The following is a 21,532-nucleotide window of genomic DNA, read 5'->3' on the forward strand; positions in this document are numbered from 1 at the left end:
TTAAAAACTAGTACAAATGTCTTCTATGTGTCTTTTCTCCAACAATCATATCAAGACTGAGTTCAACTGTTTGGAAATTTAACCTTTTCCATTCAGTGGGGAACACAAATCATGCCACTACTTCATTTTCAAGTTCCTGCCTAGACTTGACATAGAAATGCGATAAAACCACAGGAATGAACATCCTCCTGGTGTTTCTGAGCCAGCTTGGAAAAGGAAACTTAGAACTTGAATGTAGAGCGGGAAAAAAACCAAGATTCCCTGATTTTTAAGGCCATCTGGATGTGACCTCCTACACCATGTGTGTGATAAATGAGTCGCCCCAAGTATTTCAGCATCAACATTGTAAGACTGGGTTACAGATACCCATGTCCCTGCTGAAGACTGGGCAACAGTGGGCACTGGATTTCTTGTAACACTTAGCTGCCTGCTCATTTTGTTAAGCTTGTAGTGTTTCTGAAAGCTTTGATACAGGAGATCAATAAAAATAAACGTCTCATAAGGTTTAGGCTTCCTTTATGCTTGTCAAACTTGCTTGTCTTTGTCAAGTGCCTTACAGGCACAGAAAGTTCTTGTAAAACTTTCTCCTACCCTGCTAGCTAATCTGTTGAGGGAAATGAAGCTGTGGTCCAAAGCTGATATTGTGGCAGGCGAAGTCTTGAGTGTGTTTGGGCAGTGCAGGAATGAAGGTGCCTTCAGCCAGCTGTCTTCTCTCAGACCCTTTGCTCTGGGGTGTTTCCTTTTTGTCTCCAGGCTGCTGCAACGCAGGCCATCTGAAAGCACTGCCGTGCTGTTTCAGCATGGTCTCTTCTTCTAGCCTGAGACCTTAGGAGTCCATTTCCCCAGTGCACTCCCCAACCCCCACTCATGTTTAAAATGCCCTGAGGACCAGACAATGTGACCCTCGTGGGAGACCAAGGTATTCAGAAGCACTGAGAAGCATCAAGATGTTGCAAGACTTGTCGCGTGCCCATTGCTTCTCACTGGCTCGCTCCACAGCCTATAAGCACATCATGTTCCTCACCAAAAATAAATGTTTATCAGAAGTGACATTTGAGTTCATCCCTAGCTGCAAGCCAGGTCCCTGCATGGCAAAAGAAGGGGAAAAGGAAGACAAGTTCATTTGCTGACCTGTTCAGTATGGATATGGAGGTCCTGGGCAGGGTCACCCATTGCCATAGAAGAACTTCAGGACACAGGGGATTTGGAATGTAAATGGTTTGCAAAGACTGGGACTAGGGGAGCAAGAAGTCTCTGAAGTGTGTGACTGTGCTACAGCTATCTGAGCACATGTGATAAGGACCATAGGAATAACACTGTCAGGAAAACAGTGCAGCTGTATTTATAGCAAATGATAAGGAAATGCAAGTTTCCTTCGACTGGAAAGCTGCTGCTATTTCAGATCACTGGGGCTGGGTGTGACTACCTGTGGGTGAGATGTTGCTACTCGACATTGTGTTTCTCCAGCTCAGAGGTTTCAGTCGGCTTCTCCAGCTGTGTCTCGGTGGGGAGGACACAACCTTCATTGTCTGATAGGTAACCTGTGTGATTCCTTCTATCCCCACTGTCTTCCGGACTGATCTGGGACAACTTCATACAGGTTGGGAAAGGGCACAGAAGCCTTGATAGCAGCAATGTACCTAGCCATTCACCCCCAGACCTTGTGCCACACCAGGGCCAAGTGTGGACAGGGGTCCAGGCACAGGTTTTGATGTGAGGTGGTTGCGTGCTAGGATGAGACTTAGGGAATGTTTCTGGGGCTGAGCGGGTGTTGTTGGGACCATGGGTTGGACTTCTAGGAGCAAGTGTCCCCTCATGACTTTGTTCCGAAGAGGGAAGTGCTTCTTTTCCTTATGGGATCTGACCTGGATGCGGCTGAGAGCTGAGGGGAGCTACCTGAGGCTGGAGGATGCTCTTGCAGCCAGCTGACCTTCCTTGATTTCTGCCACACAGTAACAATATGCTGCAAGGGAAAAGCATTGTGTTTCAGGTTGATAGAGTGAAAATGTGAACTTTCCTGGTCTGATCCAGACTCAGTTGCTGATCCAGACCCAGTTGCAGATCCAGACCCTGTCTACCTGGACAGACCCAAAGAGCCAGGAATTACCACCAAACCCCCTCTCGCAGCCTTCCTGGTGGAGGTAGGCTCTTGAGTATTTTATATACTGTGACTCTCCTTGCTAGATGTTTTCCATCTTCCTCTCTTAAGTTCCTATTTTCACAGTCCATATGTGGCTGTTTTTCACTACGCTGCCTCTCTGCTTCAGTCTCCAATATCCCTTAAAAAAAAAGGCTGGCTTCTTTTCCTCTGCCCCCGCAATGCTTGTTTTGGTCTGGTTTCTCTTTGGGCAGGTTGGGAGCCTGCAGTGCTGGAGGAGGTCAGCCATGCAAGCAGGGAAGTAGCTCAGAGGGATGCCGAATGGCTTTTCCATCCCTCTCTGCGGCAGCACCCGGGGGCAGAGGAGTGAGCTGGGCTAGGAGAGGAGGAGAGAGCTCTGGCCCTGTGGGATGCTGGGGATGGGGATTGAGCAGTCAGAGGGAGGTTTCACAAGTTGATGTGCCTTCTGCTGTTACAGAGGCTTGAGGGCTAGTGTGGGGCAGCTGCAAGGATTTTTGGCGGGAACTGGGGTCCGCTTGGGAATGTCTTTGAGGCTGTGCAAGGGAATGTCCCCATGGCATTTCTTCTTGTACAAAATGTTACCCACGTCCCCTGTCTGCCCCAGCTGGGGGTGCAGGAAAAGCAGCTTCTCCGTGTCCTTCAGCTCCAATTGACTTTACAGAAATACCAGCAGGAGCTGCTGCAACTCAGAAATGTCACTGCTGTTTTCCTTCCTGCAGAGTGGCCCGCGAGAGCAAAGGCACAGCAGTGGACCCGGCTGCACCCCAGGGCTGTGGGCCACATGGTCTGCACACTGGGTTCAGGCATCCTGCTTGCCTTGGGTACACTCCTCGTGTGCTGGCTGGACTGCTCCGTGCGGCAGCAGCTGCTGGAGGAGATCGGATAGAAACAGTGTGGGGCTGCAGTGGGACTTTGGCTCCCACCCAGGATGTGTCACCCAGAGCTGGCTGGGCCAGCTGGCAGGAGGCAGCAGGACTTCCCACGTCCCGACCCCTGCCTGGCCCTGCAGACAGCCGGTAGAAGGAGGAAATGTTGGGAAGGTCAGGACCTGGGCTGGCAGACAAGGGGGTGGTGGGAATGGCTGCAGTATGGCAGACCCCTGGGGGGTAGTGTGGGCTGAGCCCCAGCCCCCCACAGCACCCGGGCAGGGATACCGCATCCAAGCGGATGCATCTGTTTCTCCCACAGGATTCTTATCTCCTCCCCAGGCTTCTCTGGGAAGGTGAACAAAAAAGGGGTCAGTGCCCAAGTCCTGCCTAACCACCCCTCCTTGCACACCAGTCAGGGTGCTCCACCTCTTACCAGGTTGTTTTGATGGCTTTTATGTTTTCTTGCTGTCATTTTTAACATAGTCCTTTTTCAGGAGCTGAGGGCTCCTGTGAGGTTTAAAGCCTGAGGACACTGGTGAGCCCTGAGAAGTGGAGGTGTTTGGTATCTCTGGTGTCGGGTAAGGGTGTGGAAAGGTCATCCCAGCTACTTTAAATCCTGGCAGCCTGAGCTGTGTTGGTGGCCCCTGGCTCAGAGCCACAAGGAACACGGGGTGGAAGCATGCGATGAAACACCCATCCTCGTGGCCCTCCCTTTCAGGAGATCCATTTGAACTAGTTGAAATGCCCGTTTTGTTTTTAACCCCTTTTCAGGATGATAAGTCAGCACGGTTTACTATGCTGACAATGCAAAATGTTTTTTTTTCCTGCTTTAAAAGTGTCTAAACACGGCTTTTTGACAAGTTCTAACCAAAAAAAACCTGCGAAAAAGGACATTTGTCTCAAGTAGCCACTCCTCATTTGTATTTTCTAAATTGCCCTTTTCCCCTCAAATTCATTGACAGAGCCCTCGTGGCTGGGCTGGCTGGAGAGCTGAGCTCTGTCGGCAGCAGTGCCGGGGCTGCTGTGTGTGGACGGGCACCCGGCACCACCGCAGCCAGAGCAGCACGTTGCCGTGTCAGAAAATGTGATTTGCTGGCACGGCATCCCCACGGCACATCTGGAAGAAAAATTGCAGCATAATCATTGCTTAAATACTCCTCCTCCTTCCTCCCCTCTGCTTCCCGCCCCCCCCCCCCTTGCCCCCAGTTAATAAGAAATCTCCCTGGGAATTCTATTATTCCTTGAAATTTAAATATGTTCCCCATCCACATTTTTGGGCCCTCCAGAGTATACACACACTTCAGCCTTGAAGATTGCTCATGCGCCCTGGCCTGTTGGCTGTATTTTGGGTTGGGGTTTGTTTGGTTTAGGCATACTGTTGTTTCATTTGTTTTGAAGATGCAAACCACACAATGAATTCCACAGATTCTGTGAGCCATTATGAATAGATGGGGACGAACAATTCAGGAAAAGAAACAAACAGTTTGTTTGGTCGCTTAACTCTCTCCCTCTGAACACGTAGGCAGCTGGGCTCTTACACAACTGCCTGGAGTGGCTTGAGGAGTCAGTCCCCCTTGGCTTTTGTCACCTGGAGGTCGCCACATCCACGGCTGAGGGATGGTAAGAGGGAGCAAGAATGCTCCTGATTACCTCTAAGCATCAGCTCATCCGGCTTAGTCTGTGTTTGGGATTTAAACTGACTTTATTGAGGAGTATTTAATTGATTTTAATAAACCTGCTGTTGTTGCCACAGTGCAGATTAGGAGGGCTTGGGTATGCTGTTGATATGGCTGTGAGTGCTGCCCAGGCTGCGAAATGCCTGGAGAGCTAGCACACCCTTACGGTGCTACCACGCTGATAGAGTTAGGAGTTTCCCTTTTTATCCAAGATATGGTTAGAAACAGACAGTGCATTAAAAAGAGAAGGCACTGAAGCACTGTGATGGGCACAAGTGGGTGGCCTGTTTATTTACACCCATCTGCTTGTTTGCATAATTCCCTCTTGCCATGTTTAGGCCTGTCTCCTGGTTGCCTCAGTGCTCCTCTGGTTGTCCTTTTATGTGCTTTCCTATTTTAAACTTTTTATTTTAAATGTTTGGGGGGGGGGGTTATTGTAAACTGTAAGGAAGGATATTCCCCTAAACACACAGAATTGCTGCAGGTCTTTTTGTCTGGACGCTGAGCTTTCCCCAGAGCTCAAGCTGAGCTGTTTCCCCAAAGGGGCAAACAGGTAACACTTGAGTCCCGGTGGCACAAGCATTAGCAGTGTTTGTATATTATATCCCAAATACTGCTGTATCCCAGCCCTGGGTAAGCCTTGTCTCTTCTCTACAGCCACCCACTCATCCAAAACAAGGGATAAATGAACCTCTCCTCCAGACAAGAGTATGGTGTAGAGAAGGGTATGGTGCAGAGAAGGAATGGTTGGATATGGTGCAGAGAAGAAGTTGGGAAAGACTGGTTTTGGAGGGAAGAATGGGTGCACAGCACTGCGCAGGAGCGGATACCCCCCGTGGCTTGCTCCAGCTTGAAGCACAGACTAATGCAGAAGAAAAGCATTGTGGTTGTACCAATTTATATCACGGTCCCACTGTGACCTTTACCGTCCCTGCCAGGCTGCATCCAAATAACAGGTCCAGTTGGTGACTGGCACCCCGCACGCAGACCAGGGCCAAACAGGTTGCCTGTGGGGCTCCCAGGACGCATGTTGAGGGCTGCAGCAGGGAGCTTCTGCATATTTGACGGGTTTGTGTACAGATGTTTGGTAGAAGTGTTTACACCATTGCGTGCCTGTGCTTACAATCTATATGGTACATATGGGCATAAATCAGCGCCTTGACAAAGCAAGGCAAAAACATCCCAGCTGGCTGGGGAAACCCGAAGAGCACATTGTGCTGCTACTGTAGAGTGACGGGTTTGATTCAGTGTGAGCGTGCTACCGGGGTTGGAGGATTATTTTTTTTTCCCAGGCCTGGGTTGCATGCACATGGCCGGGCTGGTTTGCGTCAGCTGCTGACGCACATCCGGGCCCTGGCGACGTGGGTCTCGCGTGTGCTGCCCATCCTGGCAGCTTTGTGGCGGCCGGAGGAATGAGGGCGAGTCGCACCGGCCGCCAGGCTCGATGGCAGGGCACAGTGCCTGGCGGCGTTCAAGCCCCTTGCGCAAAGCATGGGCGCCCGCCAGCCGGCGAAGCGCACCAAAAATACCCGGGATGGGCCAAGGGAGATGTTGCAGGCGCCAAGTGGCTTGCTCCAAAGCTGTTTTCAAGGGCACTTTGCTCCGTCACTAATGTCAGCTGCTGCCATGCGCTTGAAGACCATGAGGTAAAAAGCAGGCTGCTGGCCTGGCCAGTGGCAAGGATGGCTCTGTTTGGTGTGCCTGTGGTGAGGCAGAGTGTGGGGTTCTGCATCAGGGCTGCGGAAGCCCAGGAGGAGCCTTCTTCTCTGAGGCGTTGGGTTTCAGTGTCATGATATGTGATTCCCTCTTGGCTCTTCCGGGCATCCGCCCGTGCCTTCATCCCGGCTGGTGGGGCCCAAGGGCCAGGCTGATCTGCTGGTGCCCAAAGGGTGCCTCTGGGTGCAGATCAACAGGAAGAGCGAGGGACGGCTTTCCTTCCCCTGGATCGCCTTTCAGCTCCTGTGCCAGGCTGGGGCTGCAGGTACTGCTGATTGTACAGGGGAGAGGCAGGGTTTAAAAGGGAGAGGTTGCATCATGCGGGGCTGGGCGGGCTTCAGGAGGCAGAAATCTCATCTGTTAAACACATACCGCCCGTCCGCCTCACCTCCCCCCGCCCTGCCGGGGAACATTCAATCCTCTCTTTGATGGACGTCCAAGAAAATACTTCTTCCACATCCTAAACTTGTTAGCACCAGTTAATCATCTTAACCTTCTTCCCCTCCGAACACACACTCCAATGAGTTTCCCATCGCTGGCAGCCGTTAAAGACGCAGCAACACTTTTCTTGCCGGCCTTCATGGGCAAACGTACAGCCATTAATTATTAAGCAGCCTGGCTGTCCCCCAGGTGAGAGAGCAGAAGCCCCCAGCTTGTGCTCAAGCCGCTTCGAAGTGACTGGCCAGTGTGTCGCTTTGAGGGTGGATGCACTTGATGCCGCTCTTCCCCTTCCAGGAGCTGGACCAGGTCTCTGCTGCCTCTTTTGACATTCGTAAGCATTGTGAAATACAAGCCCTGGAAAATATCTGCCTGCATTGTAGTGATGCTCTGATGCATCCCAGATTAACATTGCAGAATGCCAGTGGCATGACAATCGGAGAGTTGGAGAGATGCATTCACGTGCAGGGGAGGTCTGGGCTGTGCAGCCAGCAAGGGGAGGAGGCTGTGGCATTGGCGCCTACTAGCTGGGCATCTCTCTGTCATTTCAGCTGCCCGTTTCTCCCCTTTCCTGTTTGGAAACCTCTTTGTTGCCTACTACATGTCTTTGCTGTATTTACCCCAAAATAAGGTTGTGTTTCAGATATGGGAAAGGTGACTCCTTGATGCATCTGTCCCTTTTGTAGTGCCTGTGGCTTCGGTGGGGTGGTGACGTGTCCTTTGATGTGACCTCACTCTTCCGCATATCGGTTTGGGAGGCAGCCGCCTCATGTAGTCTCCCCAGATCAATTCATTCCTTGCTCCCCAAAACAGGACTAGGGCAGTTCCTGCTCTTCTCGCCCATCCCATTCCAACCCAGATGCTGAGGCTTGGTGTCTGTTTCTTCCTCATGCGATGGCTTGGGTGAGCAGCATCCCAGCCAGACTGTGCATGCAGGAGGTAATTAAATCAGTGTATTCCCCAGGGGACAGCTGATTAACAGCACATTTTCCTCATGCCGGGGGGCTGAGATGCACACAGGCAGTATCAATCCATTGCTTGCCTCAATCCTTTCCCTTAGGACGTCTGGTTTTGTCTTTTTTGTTTTATTTTTTTCCCCTTTCTTTCAAAGAGAAGAAGAAGATTGTATCAGCTGAACTGGAATTGGCACTGACAGGGCTTTGTGCGAGGGACTTGTTTATTATGGTTTGATACTGCTCCGGGCAGTGTGCGCACTGCACTGGGGACCACCCAAGCGATCCCATCCAAACCAGGCTTCCCTTGCCATGCATCTCAACCAGCAACAGGTAGAAGACCGTGGAATCTCAGGCCGTACTTCGCCATTGAGGAAGGGGTCTTCCTGAGTCTGAACCCGGTACTGGGAATGTGGCACTGGGTGGATGTGGTTGGATCCCGGTGGCTGCTCTTTACTTGTCTTCTTCTTCTCTAATCAGTTCTTGCCATCTAAAGGAGGACATATTGGTGGAGGTGACAGAAGCTGCTGGGAATTGTGTTTTCGGCCTCATCCCTAACAGAGCTGGGATTTGTGTGTTGGGTTTTTTCTTTTTTTATGAAGTTTTAAAATATTAGCTCCTTATTAGAGGGATTTTGGAAGCAAAAAGGCAGTAGTGAGGTCTCCCAAAAAACAGCAGCTATTGCCGACAGATTAACTCACCCTTAAACCCTACTATATACAAGTGCAACACAAATGAAAGAGGGGTTGAATCCTCAAAAGCACCCCACAGAGCTCAGGGGTCTGTGATACAGCCCTGGCCACAGTAAGGGAGCTACATCTCAGCCCTCTGCTCACCAAGGAGCTAAGTACCTGGCCCTGAGATCTGTCCAAAACATAGGGAGAATCTGTGGTGTTGTGAGGCTCTTTGGCCTCCCCTGTGCAACGGGATTTGATGTGGGCTTAAAAACAGAAGGAAAGTAGAGGGGGAAAGAGGTATGTGTTTTGGTTTTGTTTTTTTTTTTTTAAGAAGTAGTGTCGTGTTTCTTAGCTTACCCCCAATTTTATGTGTATGGTGATCTGTTGCTTACAGGTGATCTGTTTGCTTATAGCAAAAGTGTCTGGTTTGGTGGTGGCGTTTTGGTTTGGGTTGAGGTTTGTTGTTGTGGTATTTTTTCCTGGGGAAACAGGGGGAGATGGGGGTTATTTGGTGTAGCTGTGAATATATCTCTCCCAGAATTTCAAAACCATCCTGGATAGATCCCTGTGCTCTCCTATTGCATGAATCTTAATGGGCAGGGGTCCCAGAGTTCCTGGGACAGTGATGGGAAGTGGCTCCCCAGTCTTTTAGGAAGGAAAAATACAAACATGCGACTCTGGGATTGAGGGCTGTTGCAGGGCATTCACTGCCCCTGGCCCTGTGGTTGGTGTGTGTTTAGCTATTGCCGTCTCCTCCACATGGGTTTTTCCAGGTGCCTTTCCCATGCCACAGAATACTGCAGACTTTGGCCCTGGTTCCTCCCCTTTGCTTTTCTTTCTCTTTTCCTAGAACAGCGCAAGCTTGCTGTTTTGGTAAGGCTTGGGGCTCTTTAGCAGTGGCTAAGTAGTCTCAACAACTTTTTTGCCAGGCATGTGTCTCTGCAGCCTGTGTTCACCACCCACCCTGTGTACTTTGGAGAAGTTTCTCTCTAAATATAATGCCCTTTTCCTCTCATGTGCCCTCAGGGCCTTTTCTTAGCTGGGCCTCCCAGCTAAAAGCTGAGAAGAGTGGCTTCAGAGTAACTAGTTTCTAAACTTGGTTGGTTTTCTTCCTAGTTAATTTTCTCTGCTGCAGGGGAAAATATCTCTTTTCGTCTTTGTTGTGTTCTCTTTTCTTCTTGAGACTATCATGGGAACTCTCCTTACCTGAAAAAATAATGGCCTGTATGCCTAAATAAGAAAAATCTTTGCCTCAAACAAGGCGGAGGTCCTGACAGAGCAAACTTACTCATTGTGTCATATTGCCAGAGTGAGAAGATGAGAGAATACAGGTGCTTTCCAGACCACGCTCAAGAGGGTGGCAGCAGTTTTCTGGGGTTACTTTTTGCCTTTCTAGCCCAATGGCTTGCTCTAGTGTGTGCTGTGCAAAGCTGCTCGTTTGGGCACCAGAGGAGACAAGGAAGGGATCTGCGCACTCAGTTCACCCTAGGTAAGGAAGGCCATGAATCCTTATATCCCTGTTAGCCGTCATGGATTGTCTCCAAACATGCTTGCTGCCTCAGCTTGGCTTCTACTGGGCAGAGACCTGCGTGGGGATAGCCAAGCTAAGCAAACCTCTTGGAGCTCAAGATATGCTAAGAAAGTATCAGCTAGATTTAGTTGGATGAATACTCTCCTCTTCCCGTGTGATAAAACATGCTGAGCAAACCCGCTTGGGCTCAGAAACTCCATCACACTTTTCCTTTTGGAAGCACAAGCATCAGCCTTGCTCTTCTCCACATGCTCTCTTTGGAAACAAGGCAGCGCATCAGGGAAGAGCCCGGAGGAAGAATTTATGGTGCCTCTAATTAGTCAAGTTTATTTCATCCTTGAAGAGGAGGATAACGAGCGACAGGGATGCATTGTTGGCCTCTGGAGGAAGAGTGCTGTGGCTAGGCTTATGTCCAACTGCTGATAGGGTAATTAGTGGTAACTGGGAGCTATCAATCATCTCGGGTGGAAAACCGTCTCGGGTAAAGGAAAGACCCTCCCAAACATTTTCATAACTCAAAAGGGTGTGAGGCAGGGTTTGGAAGACAGTACTGGCAGTCCGTGAGGTATTTGAGGAAGGAGTCTATTAAAAGATAAATTGAACACAGTGGTCTTTTGTTCCTCCCTGGGTAGGTGACAGAATTTGCTGTTATAAAAGTTGCAAAGTATTTTGGAAGGAGGAAGGAAGAAAAGAGCAGATGGAAAAGACGGAAGAATAACAAAATTAGGAAAAAACCCCAAATAAAGTATTAAAATCAGCTGCTAATTGCAAAAACTGTTTAGGAAGAAAATGAATCTATGCGATTTGACAAGTGAATAAAACGTGTCATTTGAATTTTAAGCGCATAACTGGAGAATTTATTTAAATAATTATTAGCTATTGTAAGTTCCAACTTTCTACTTTTCCCAGACAGCCATGTTATGAGAGAGAGATTGTAACTTTGAGCAGGAAGGAAAAGGGCCATGGGTTTTGGTTTTTGCTTTATCCAGCCATGATTTGTTTTGGCCAGTTTTTCCCTGTGGTTCCTTCCTAATTCTGCAGCTCTCTGAGGAACACAGCTTGTGCAGGGCCTGGCTAAGTGCTGAAGAAGCGGTCAGCTCCTCAGAGGAGGAATACCAGACTTCTCCTGAGTAACCAGCTGCAGTTTTCAAACTGATTTGGATCTCTAGAACTTTTGGACACTACCTTCTGTATTCCTGGCATGGAATAAGATGTGTTAGAGGGCATAGCTGGGTGGAAGCTGCAGAGAGGCTATCAAACTTCTACTCTGCCAAGAATAGGCTTTTATGGGAGTAGTTGCATCGGCATGTGTGTCTGAAGACTAAGAGTTGCAAGGTGCCTGTGGAAGTGTCTAGCTGTGTGAAGTGGGCTTCAGAGACACAGAAGAAGCTGGAGAATTAGTGGGGCAGTGCCCCTGGAGAGTAAGAGCTGGGGAAGAAGTTGAGTAGTCTCAGCAGTAGTCAGGAAAACTCTGTTAAAGGCATGAGTTAAAATTGCCCCAGTGCAAATGAGTTATAGGAAGGGATCAGCTAAGGAGAATTATAACCTCTTCAGTGAGCTGGAATTCAAGGCAGACAAAAAGCTGAAAGGGTTTGAAATGAATGGGTATGCAATTATGGGTAAGCTTAGGGTGAAAGAAACCAAGAAAATGCTGAAGAAGTTGATGGTTGAGTGAAGATGAGACCTCTCCCCTTGTTGAAGCACGAGAGCAGGTCATGCCAGACAGCAAGGACACCACCCTTTTAGAGGAACACTGTAAGAAATCTCTGAGCCTTTGAAGGCTCATGGGGGATAAGTGATGTTTCAGAAGTTAAGGGCAAGGCAGAGGTGGTGACATGGAGGCACTCGGTTTCCCTCTGTGATTAAGACCCCATGGATAATGCAAATAGACACCATGTCTTCTGCCTTCACCAAGTTGTTGGCCGTTGACTCATGCAATGAGCCAGAGAGCAGGTTGCTATTTGAGAACCACACTTCAAGAGGCAAATGGGCTGCTGAGGGGGAGCAATGAGCACCACCAGAGGTCCAGAAAACACAGAGAGACTGGAAGAATTAGGTTTTGTTTAGTCTAAAGACAAGAGAAAACAGAAGCAATGAACAGGACAGCAGACTTCAAACATACAAAAGGTGACCGCAAAAAAGAAAGAGGAAAAAAAACTCTTCAAGTGTGCTGCGCATCAGAAAGGTCAGACTTAAACAATAACACTGGAAATTTGGGGCAGTGTCTAAGAAAGATAATAAATATGGCCTTGTGAGTCATGGCATGGGTATTGCCTGGCCCAGATTGCTAGGGAAGAGTGTGGTGTCTCCATCCCCAGAGGACAGCAACAGGTTAGAGAAATATTTGCCCAAATGGGTTAGGTAGAGACTTTTTTTTCTCTTTGGTTGCTTTGAAGATGTTCCTTCCTCCATCTTGTGTTCCCCTCATTCCCCAGGAATCCTTTAATCTCTGTTTGGTATGCTCAGGGGAGGTAGAAGGGGGAAGAGAAAGGGGATAGTTAAGAGCAGCGGTTTTCAGCTGGTGGTTTGCACAAGCCTGGGGGCAGGCTGGCTCTTTGGCAGAAAGTGGGGGGGAGCCGAACGAGCCTGCCACCATCCGGTTTCAATTTATGATTCAGGGGTCTGCACTGCTACTGGAAAACCCTGAGGAGGCCCCCAAATCTGAAGCGTGAAAATCCACTGGGCGAGCTGACCCCAGGGGCCCTTCCTGGCTATTTTCTCTGCTTTCTGTGGTGCTAAGTGCTTTGGCATGGCAGGGATAAATGTGATTGTTTGCTTTATGGAAAGAGCTTTCTGGCCCATGGATGCCTGCCCAAAACAAGCATTGTTCTGCCCTGTGCCGGGCCGTCCCACCATCTCTCCCCTGGCACTGCCGTAGGTACTGTGCTGGTCCTGGGTGCAGCCAGTGCTGTGTGGGACATCTACTCTTGGCCCTTTCCTGCCCTTTGTTTTCACAAGGGGCTCTCCTAAATGTTTGTCAGAACGTTCTTTTTGTCTGTTGTTGAACCCTCCTCTTCAATCACTTTAATCTGTCTAGTGGCCTCACTGCGGTTATGCCAACAGCACAGATTTTCCTCATTGGATTCTTCTGGTTCTGGAGGCTGAGTGGCTCCTGTCATCCTTCTAGATGTTTCTTGAAACAAGCAGATGCTTGGAGATGAAGTTGGAGTCTGTGGCTTAGTTCTGCCATCAGATGCTCTCTGTTGTTTTTGAGACTGCTGCTTAATCGTGTTAATTTTACCGCAAGTATCCACCTCGTTCTTTGCTTTGGGAACGGCTTCCCATGGACTTCCCTTGGTGCTACCCTTGAGGCCTTCTCCTCAGCAGGTGCTGGTGGTGGTGTGCGGGGATACTCGGAGTGCCTAAGCAGTGACTTTTATCCTCAACAGCTGCTGATATTAACTGCTGAGTCTCGGTGATGTCATGGGTTTGATTTCAGAGGCGAGCTTGAGTGACTGGCATAACCTGGTGCCTCAACTTAGCGTTGCTGGCATTTTTTGGCAGTGAAATCCTGATAGCCTCTCCGCTGTCCAACATTTCTGCCATCCTTTGAAGAATCCCTTGAAGCTCTGTAACGGTGTAGCCAAGAGGGGCATGTTTTGGGGACAGAGAGGTCTGGCCTTTCCATGGGGTTTGTGCTCTCTGGAGGGAGTTACACACCCAGATTGTCTGCTATTGCTGACCGCGCCTGAAACGTTGGATAATCACTGTTGCTTTAAATTTTTCTTATTGTTTTGAAGATTTCTGTTGTCTTTAATTTCCCCTACAATGAATAATATTGAATTATGGCAAGGCATGTGGCATTTTTGCCCTTACAGTTCTCTGAGTGAATGCTCTTTCTGCCTCCCCTTGTATCGCTTGTCCCCTGATGGAGGTAGGGAGAAGACACCTCTGAAAAACGATGAGTCCCCTGGATCTGTTGTGTGAAAACCACAATGTGGCCAGTCTTTAAAAAAATGCCAAACCTGCCATCTGGGGCTCCACGCGCCCAACTGGGGTCTGCCTGCTCCAAAAGGGGGTCACGCAGCACTGAACTCCTGCAAGGCCACACACAGGGGGCTCCCTGCCACCCTTGGTAAGGTCGTGCTCGGGCTGTTGACATTTTAATCAGCATTTCATAACTAATTGCCTGGCCACAGCTATTTTGTTATCAATTAACATAGTCCTGAATGTCAGGAAGTAACTGTATCTCTCTAACTCGCTAAGGCTGCCTTCTGGGTCTGTGAAATGGCTGGATTTCCTCACAGGGATGGATTACATGTTTACATCTCCCCTTCTGCTGGAGTGTATAGTGAGGATGACCCAAGGAATCAACAATGATGTCTTTATGTGGCTTCTCTTTCCTCCTTGTCTCATCTATGCTATAGAGCAGAAAAAAAAATACCTCATATGTGAACTTTTGGAGCAGGCTGGAAAACACCCACGTTGCAGACACTGGGCTGCCTGAATCCAAGAAGTCAGAGAGGAAAAAAAGGTTAAGCAGCAGCATTTGAGAGCCTTTTAAGAATGGACACTTTTCCAGACATCAGGAAATTCCCCTTATAAATGGATGGGATCATTTCGATGATCCTATCAGCCCAGAGAGCATTGCTGTCTGAAGAAGGATATCTCTGCCATCAGCAGACCGTCTCACATCACGCTGTCCTGCTGTAATACTGTCCAGTTTTTAAGGTCTAATATTCTGGGATATGGGACTTTCCAGTTTAGGATAAATACAACCCACTTACAACTCCTTATGAACCTGAGGAGGCTGCAGCGTGGTCAGTGGCTTTTTATCTTTTCGCATGGGTGAGGGAAAAGGGTTCCGTGCAGCTCTGTTTTGGATAGCCACTGCTTGAACAGGCCGTGGGAAAGGTTAAGTGAGCAGAGGGTTCTGTGGCATGGCCCTGCTGTAAATCACAGGTGTACCCCCTCTATCTGTGCGATAAGGTGGCCTCGTCCTGTCTGCAGACCGTGGCTGCTCATTTGGGCTACAGGAAAGGCAGAGATCCTTTAAGGAAAGTTTCTATCTGCATAAAAGCCAGACCAGCTAAGAAGGGACAGTGCAGATGGTGCTAATTTCCAGAGGACCATATGTTTGGAGGGACCCCAGGTACCCCCACAAGAATTCTTTGTTTTCTCAATGTTCTTTTCAAAGGTACTCTGGAGGTCTCCTCTTTGCAGGAGGCTGCTGCTTCCTCCCACTTGTCCACTCCTGACATGTTTGCTCCATCCCCTCCTTTGTCCCCTGCTGCTTGACAAGCTCCACAGCTGGATAAACAGCAATCGCAGTCGCTTACAGCCCTCCAGTGCCTTGCAGAGAGATGCTTCCTGAGCTGCCCGGTGTGGACAGACAGCCGTGCTGCAGCCCGCACACCAGCACCAGCTTTGCTCTGGTCCTGGCAAGATCGGGTTCAAAACTAACAGGATTTGGAGGTGCTAATTACAAATGAAGGCTCCCATGCAAGGCTGAGGAATTTGGTGACCGGGGAGCTCTGGGTCTGTCTGCTGGCTGGGGTTAGCAATGAAATGGGCTTAAAAATGTTCACAGTAGCTTTGGTTTCTGCTTTGTTGACTCATAGGACTTTCTCTGCTGGCTCTTTATGGAAAAGGTATCTAACTCCTCTCTTAATCATCACCACCTCCATATTACCCCAAAAGAGCCTGCTGTAAACATGGGAAAGGAGGAACACCCCCATGGGTATGATTTGCATTGGTGGCTGTTGAGGTGGTTGGCTCTTGGTTGTTTGTGGAGCTCTTTGGAGTAGTGTTGCTGGGACTCAGCTGCAGTTCACGTTGGTTCCATGAAGGGTCCCACGCAGCTTGGTCAACTCGCAGTTTTGCTTCCTTGGCTTTTATGGGTTTGTCAGCATCTCTGAGCAGGGCAGGATAGCTCTGCTGGACCTCTGGCCAGGGGCAAGCCCAGCACACTGCACACAGCGTGGCCGGTGGTGCCTAGCTCAGCCTGGACAGCGGTGGTTGGAGCAGTTGCGAGTGGAGGCGCGAGCTTCCCTTCCCTCCTTAGCCCGCTCTTTCCTCTAATGTGCGTTAAATTACTTCTTGTTATATTAAAGACCAAGGCTCTTTAGAAGCTCCGCTTGGCCTTCTCGTTAATCACCATGACAGAACATGACAAATCCGCTTTGCTGAAGCATTATTTCACTATGTAAAATCCCCGGTGCTTTGTAACAGCTTATCCAGCAGCATCTCCTCCTTCCCCGCTGTCCTCGGGTCATCTTCCCTCCTCCAGCCCGTGCAAGATGATGTTGCTTTTAGAACTGAGTATATCCCAGGGCTTTGCATTCTCCTGGGTCTCATGGATGGTCTCAGCATTTGAAGCCCAGTCCCTGGACGGTCTCTACTGACTGACTTATTGCAGCCAAGACAGCATCCCTGCGGCTCACTGATGTGTGTTTACATAGGACCGTGCAGCCTGCCCTTCACATCACCATTAATTTTATAGAGGGCACATAACAAAAGATGGGCCTCCAGTATTCATCCTGCCTTTGATCTGGGTGGGGTGGGTGTGGCCTGATGGGCTCAGTGCTGCCAGCATCGCTGATTTACTCTGTTCTGTGGATGTAGCTTCTGGAGCAAACAAAAAGCTAATGTTTCTTCTCAGTGGTATTGCAATACCGTTGCAGGCTGTGCTGCTGTCTGGAAGGACAGGGATGACTCTGGGTTTGCTTGCCTTCAAATTTTTATTTAAATGTTAGCTAAGTGTTTTGCTTCATGTAGTCCATGAGTGCCCCAAGCCTGCACAGACAGGTAGGTGGGTTGTTAAGGCTCTATAGCATTGCTAATGGAAATAAAGTCCGTGTATTGGCAAGCTGTGATAGTTGACCTTGTGACAGAGCACTCACTCTGAAACAAAATCTCTCCAAAACAGTTCTCTTGCAAAACTGTATTGTCATTCAAGCCAGGCTCAGAATTTTTTCCTTTTTCTCCACCCACCCCTGCCTCCAGTCTGGCATAAGTTAGGATTCCTGCATCTGAGTCTGACCTTGCCCTCAGAAATGAACAGTCTGGCCAGAACCCCTTTTATTGTTTAGATTTGGCATGTCAGGTAGGATAGCGACCTCAGGACCAACACTGGTAATAGGTGATTGCCAGACCAACCAAATCCAGGTCGCTCCTGAGCTCCTGTCCTAAATTTGGCTGGGGTGGTTTTGAGTTGCTGAGCCTTTTGACTGTGAATGTTAACCTTAGCTCTGTCAGTCACAATGAAGATCCTAAACTTCTTTTTTTAATTCTAACCAAAAAGGTATCCTTTCAGAAGCACCCCTTTTTTTGTGGAAGCTGCGCAAAAGTCTGAGAGTGGCATTCGACGGTGCAATTTTAGGCTTGATAACTGAACCATTTGCCATAGTCCTTGGTACGAAGGAGTCATGCTAAGTGAGAGATTTCCAGCAACGAAAAGTTTGTTTGTCCAAAGTCTCCAGCTTCTTTTATGGACTGTGGGCCAGGGGCATTTTCAGGATGACGACGTATTCTGCAGGTGCTCACCATAACATCTGCCTCCCGTGCAAAGAAGTGGCTGCCTGTTATCTGTCAGCTCGCCTGTTATACTGCTTAGTCTTACTTCTTGGCAATTTATGTAAAATAAAAAAAGAAAGCAGTGTGTCTACAAAGTATGGAAAATGTAGAAACCCCTGACAGTTGTATGGTATGTCTTGCTTCTCCCACGGTGAGAAAACCACAAAATAGTGAGTCCAGGGGTTTCTTTCCGCACACACACACAATATCTGTCAGGATTGTGTGGAATTTTCCGGGAACTGATGAAAGAAGTGTGCTGTTTGAGCCCTGATACAGACTGTACAGTGGTTCCGTACAAGGAAGATGTAGTGCTGCACACTGGCAGCTTCCAAAAATGAAAGAAACCCTGAAAGATTTGAGGGAATTTCTTTGAAGGGGGCAGATTGGCTCCTGTGGGAACAGAGGCAGAAACAAAGGGGAAAATGAGCTTGTACTGAAGAGAAAAGGTACCTGATATGTTTAATAGTTGTAGTTTTCTTGTTAACCTTTTCATACCTTTGCAAGGTTGCTGATGCTGATGGCAAATGCGTAGGCATTTGAGCAGCAAAGGTGCTCTCACCTCCCCAGCTGAGACTTTCTGAACCCTGAGGGGTCAGCAGGGAGTTTCACAAGTAACAAGTCCCCCATGCTCAGTGGTGTTGCGGTCTGAGGGGACCCCCATGTGCCAAAGGACACAAAATGATCATGACGGTGTTGAAAGCCTGACTTACACGGCCTTACCACTGCGAGGTTTTCAGAGGCTGCTCTGCAGTCCTGGTCACTGGAGGATACCTTCATTAACAGTCAGGGAGTTGGTGAAAGTGCATCAGCAAACGAGATCAGCATCAGAATCGACTCCAAAAGATGTGTGTCTCTAACTGGTCTTGTTAGAGTTTATTGCATTAAAATATTAATTCTTGCTTATTTTTTTCTTCTTTCAGGTCCGCCTGTAAGTACCAAATCTGTATGGTTTTAGAAGCTGTTGGTGCAGAGTTTGTGGGGTGTGAATTAACAGTCTCCTGTCTGTGGTGTCTGGTGCAGCAGCTGCTTATGCACTCCTGGCGCCCTGGGATCTCCCGAACAGCAAGTACTGTGGGTGTTCAGGACTCGTATTGGGGTGGGATTGCTCTGCTGCATTGCAGCTTCTGAGGGTAAGACGGGGAGACCACAGGGATGGGGACATGGGAAACGCCAGGGGCATGGATATCAGTGTGTTACCAGTTGCCCTGGGGGGAATTGGCATCGTGTGCGATGGATGCCACGTGCTGAATGAGATGTGTTTGCGAAAACACATCACAAGCATGTGTTGGGAGCTGAGCTGTAGGGGTTCAGTCCCTACTACTCATCAGGGCTTACGGTACTGTTGGGCCTTCAAGTGTAGCTGCACAACTATCAATTTCCAAGTAAAAATTGTGTTGACAGCTTCCTTTTCAAATGTTAGCTAACACAAAACCTCAGTGCAGACGATTCAGGCTTCAGGAAAATAGCTAGGTTGTTATTGCAGCAGCTTTCTTACAGCTATTAAGAGACCCACGCTGAACCAGGGGCGGCAATGCAAGGACTGAGGCAATGTATCGACATCTCTCAGGATTAGAAAGAAATGCTATATTGTCTCTAGCACAGTCCTTTCAGAGGAAATGGTTTCTGTTCATGTACAATAGGGTCACTATACTGTGTTTCTGTGAAGGAACGTGAGAAGTTAAACATACGGTAGTCATCTTTTGCCTGCTCATGCAAAAATGTCTTAAACAGTTTGCAGATGATGTTCTGAGGAGAAGTAGTTGCTGCACAACCTATTTTCCCCTTTCATCAAGTCGAAATGCTATAGACTGAACTCCCACAAATATACGAGTGCAGCCCGGTTTAATGACAACAATCTTCCAAAAAGTTGCACCTTCCAGGCTAGAAGGTCTGAAAGCATTTTGCAGCTGGAAGCTCCGATTCACGCAAACCTTCGATGATAGCTGATCCCGGGGGCTTTCAGGACTGGCTGCTGAAGTGGATGTGTTTCAGGTTAGCTTTGGGTTACCAGGAGGGGGCTGCAAGCAGAGTCCAGCCAGAGGTGTCCCCGCCATTCCAGCCAAGCAGGCACATGTTGGCGCCGAAGGGATGGAGCACAACATCAGTGGTGGTGTTGGCATTTCTATTATTGCTGTGAGAAACTGGAAAGAAATCAATAGATCAATGCAGACGTCTCCTAGACACTCCTAGAGAGTGCCTTTGCAGGGTGAGGAAGACGCATGCTCTAGGCTTTCTCTGCAGCAATAAAGGTTAGAAACTTAATATTGTAATGAAAGATTGAAGTCTGGCAGAAACACGTGGGACCACCAGAGAAGTGCTGACAATACATGCTACTGTATCCCAGCTTATTGTGACCCCTGAACCTGTCTCCACATGCAGACTTTCAGGACGGGCTGCAAGGAATGCTACAGCCAATGGAAATAACAAGAGGAAGTCGGGCAGACTGAGCATCATTAGCCAAGGTGGAATTTATCTTGGGCTAGCAGCACCCTCGTCTCATTCAGAACCTCTGGGGTTTCTGTTCAGCTGGTGAGCGAGGCTGGTTCAGTCACCGTCAGCGAAAGTTCACTGTTTCAGAGTCAAGCAGAGTCTTCCGTGTTGTCATATGAAATATTTCCCCTCCTCTTCCTCCTGTGATTAAAACCGGATGGAAACTCAAGTTTATGAGCAACAGACCTGGGCTCCTGCCTTGGCCATCCATACACATCGTTCTGGGTAGCAGCTCCAAAGCACTGATGACCCCACGTTTCTCTCCTGGGTTTCTTTCCCAGTCTGCAAAACGCAACGTGATAGGCAGCAGGGCTTAACCGCTGGTGCTAGTGTCAGCTTGAGCATGGGGGTGGGCAGAAATACTCATCAGAAACACTCTGAGTCCTTCCTGCTTGTAGTCTAGGACAACCAGGAGAAAAGCCAGGGAAGTGGGTGAGCAGCACCCCAGTGGCAAAAGATTGAAGGGCCTTCATGCTCTCCTCTTGCCCAACAGATGCTCCCACTGCTATTCTTGAAGTCAGTTGAGGCCGTGGTGTGAAGGCAAGGGCACCCTGGAGTCATGTAAGACGTTTGGCGAGATTGGGACTGAAAGGGGCAAAGGAAGGAAGGAAATGATGAAATCATGCAATAGTCCTGAGGTTCCCGGACTCTTTCACCGTCTGGACCACATCCGAAGGAAAAGATCCTCTCACGGACATTTTCTCTCCTATTTCTGAACATGCAACATTTCTGTGGCAACTGCAGCAATTCCATACATGAAAAAGTAATATTTAGCAGATGGAAACTAAGGAAGAAAGTTAAAGCCCTGTAATTAGCTTGTTCTCCATGGACTTGCAGATACCTTCAGAGCCCGTGTGGAGGGCTGTGGGTAGAGCCATGCCGAAAGGAGAGCAAACCTCACAAACAGGAGATTAGGAAACCAAAGCAATGAGAGCTGATGGCCAAGGAGCTGTGGAAAGCTTTTTTTAACCATTCCATTTCCTAAACCCTGACATGTGATTTCATCTCTTTATGGAGCCCTCTCTTCAGAGTTTGAAGCTAACTTTTGCCATTTCACTGTATCTTGTTTCAGGGCCTTACAGGAAGACCAGGGATCCCGGTATATATTTCTTTCTTTCTGTTCCTTCATGCTGTCTGGCATTTGTTTCATCAGTAGGACTCTGGGTAGTGTGACCTGGAAAAAGGTAGTCATCTCTCAGGGCAAACCTGAGGTGGAGTAGTGTATTGCAAACAGAACGTGGCTCATAGCAGAGTAGGGACCACAGGAGCTTAGTTAGGACCAAACTTAAGTGCAACATAATCCCAGTGACCCACCCTGCATGGGAGAAACACACTACTTTTGAAGATGCCTTTGTCAGCCTGAGGTGCAGTATGCAGTGTTCTTGCTAATGGGTCTTGCTAATTGCAGAAAGATTTAAAAGTCTGAGTCACTCTGGGACAAATGCAGAAGTCCATAATAACATTATCTGCCTCTGAGATCGCCATTAGTGAGGAAGGAGCGTGGGTTTCGGGGTGACAGCTGCGTGCTTTCCTAGCCCTGGCTCCCTG

The 21,532-nt window shown here is 48.7% G+C and overlaps 1 protein-coding gene across 1 annotated transcript in view; it reads left to right on the plus strand.

Moving 5' to 3' along the window:
- The window catches only part of COL13A1 (collagen type XIII alpha 1 chain), a gene marked incomplete at its 5' end in the record, with an annotated part of 89,423 nt that overhangs the window by 8,853 nt on the left and 59,038 nt on the right, over positions 1-21,532 (plus strand). The window contains 2 exons of the mRNA XM_084264842.1: positions 18,415-18,422; positions 21,057-21,083. Of these exons, the coding sequence (XP_084120968.1) occupies positions 18,415-18,422; positions 21,057-21,083 (35 nt within the window). The remainder of the gene's footprint in view (positions 1-18,414; positions 18,423-21,056; positions 21,084-21,532) is intronic.

Source organism: Gallinula chloropus (genome assembly GCF_964237585.1).
Source record: "Gallinula chloropus genome assembly, chromosome: 5".
Classification (NCBI taxonomy): domain Eukaryota; kingdom Metazoa; phylum Chordata; class Aves; order Gruiformes; family Rallidae; genus Gallinula; species Gallinula chloropus.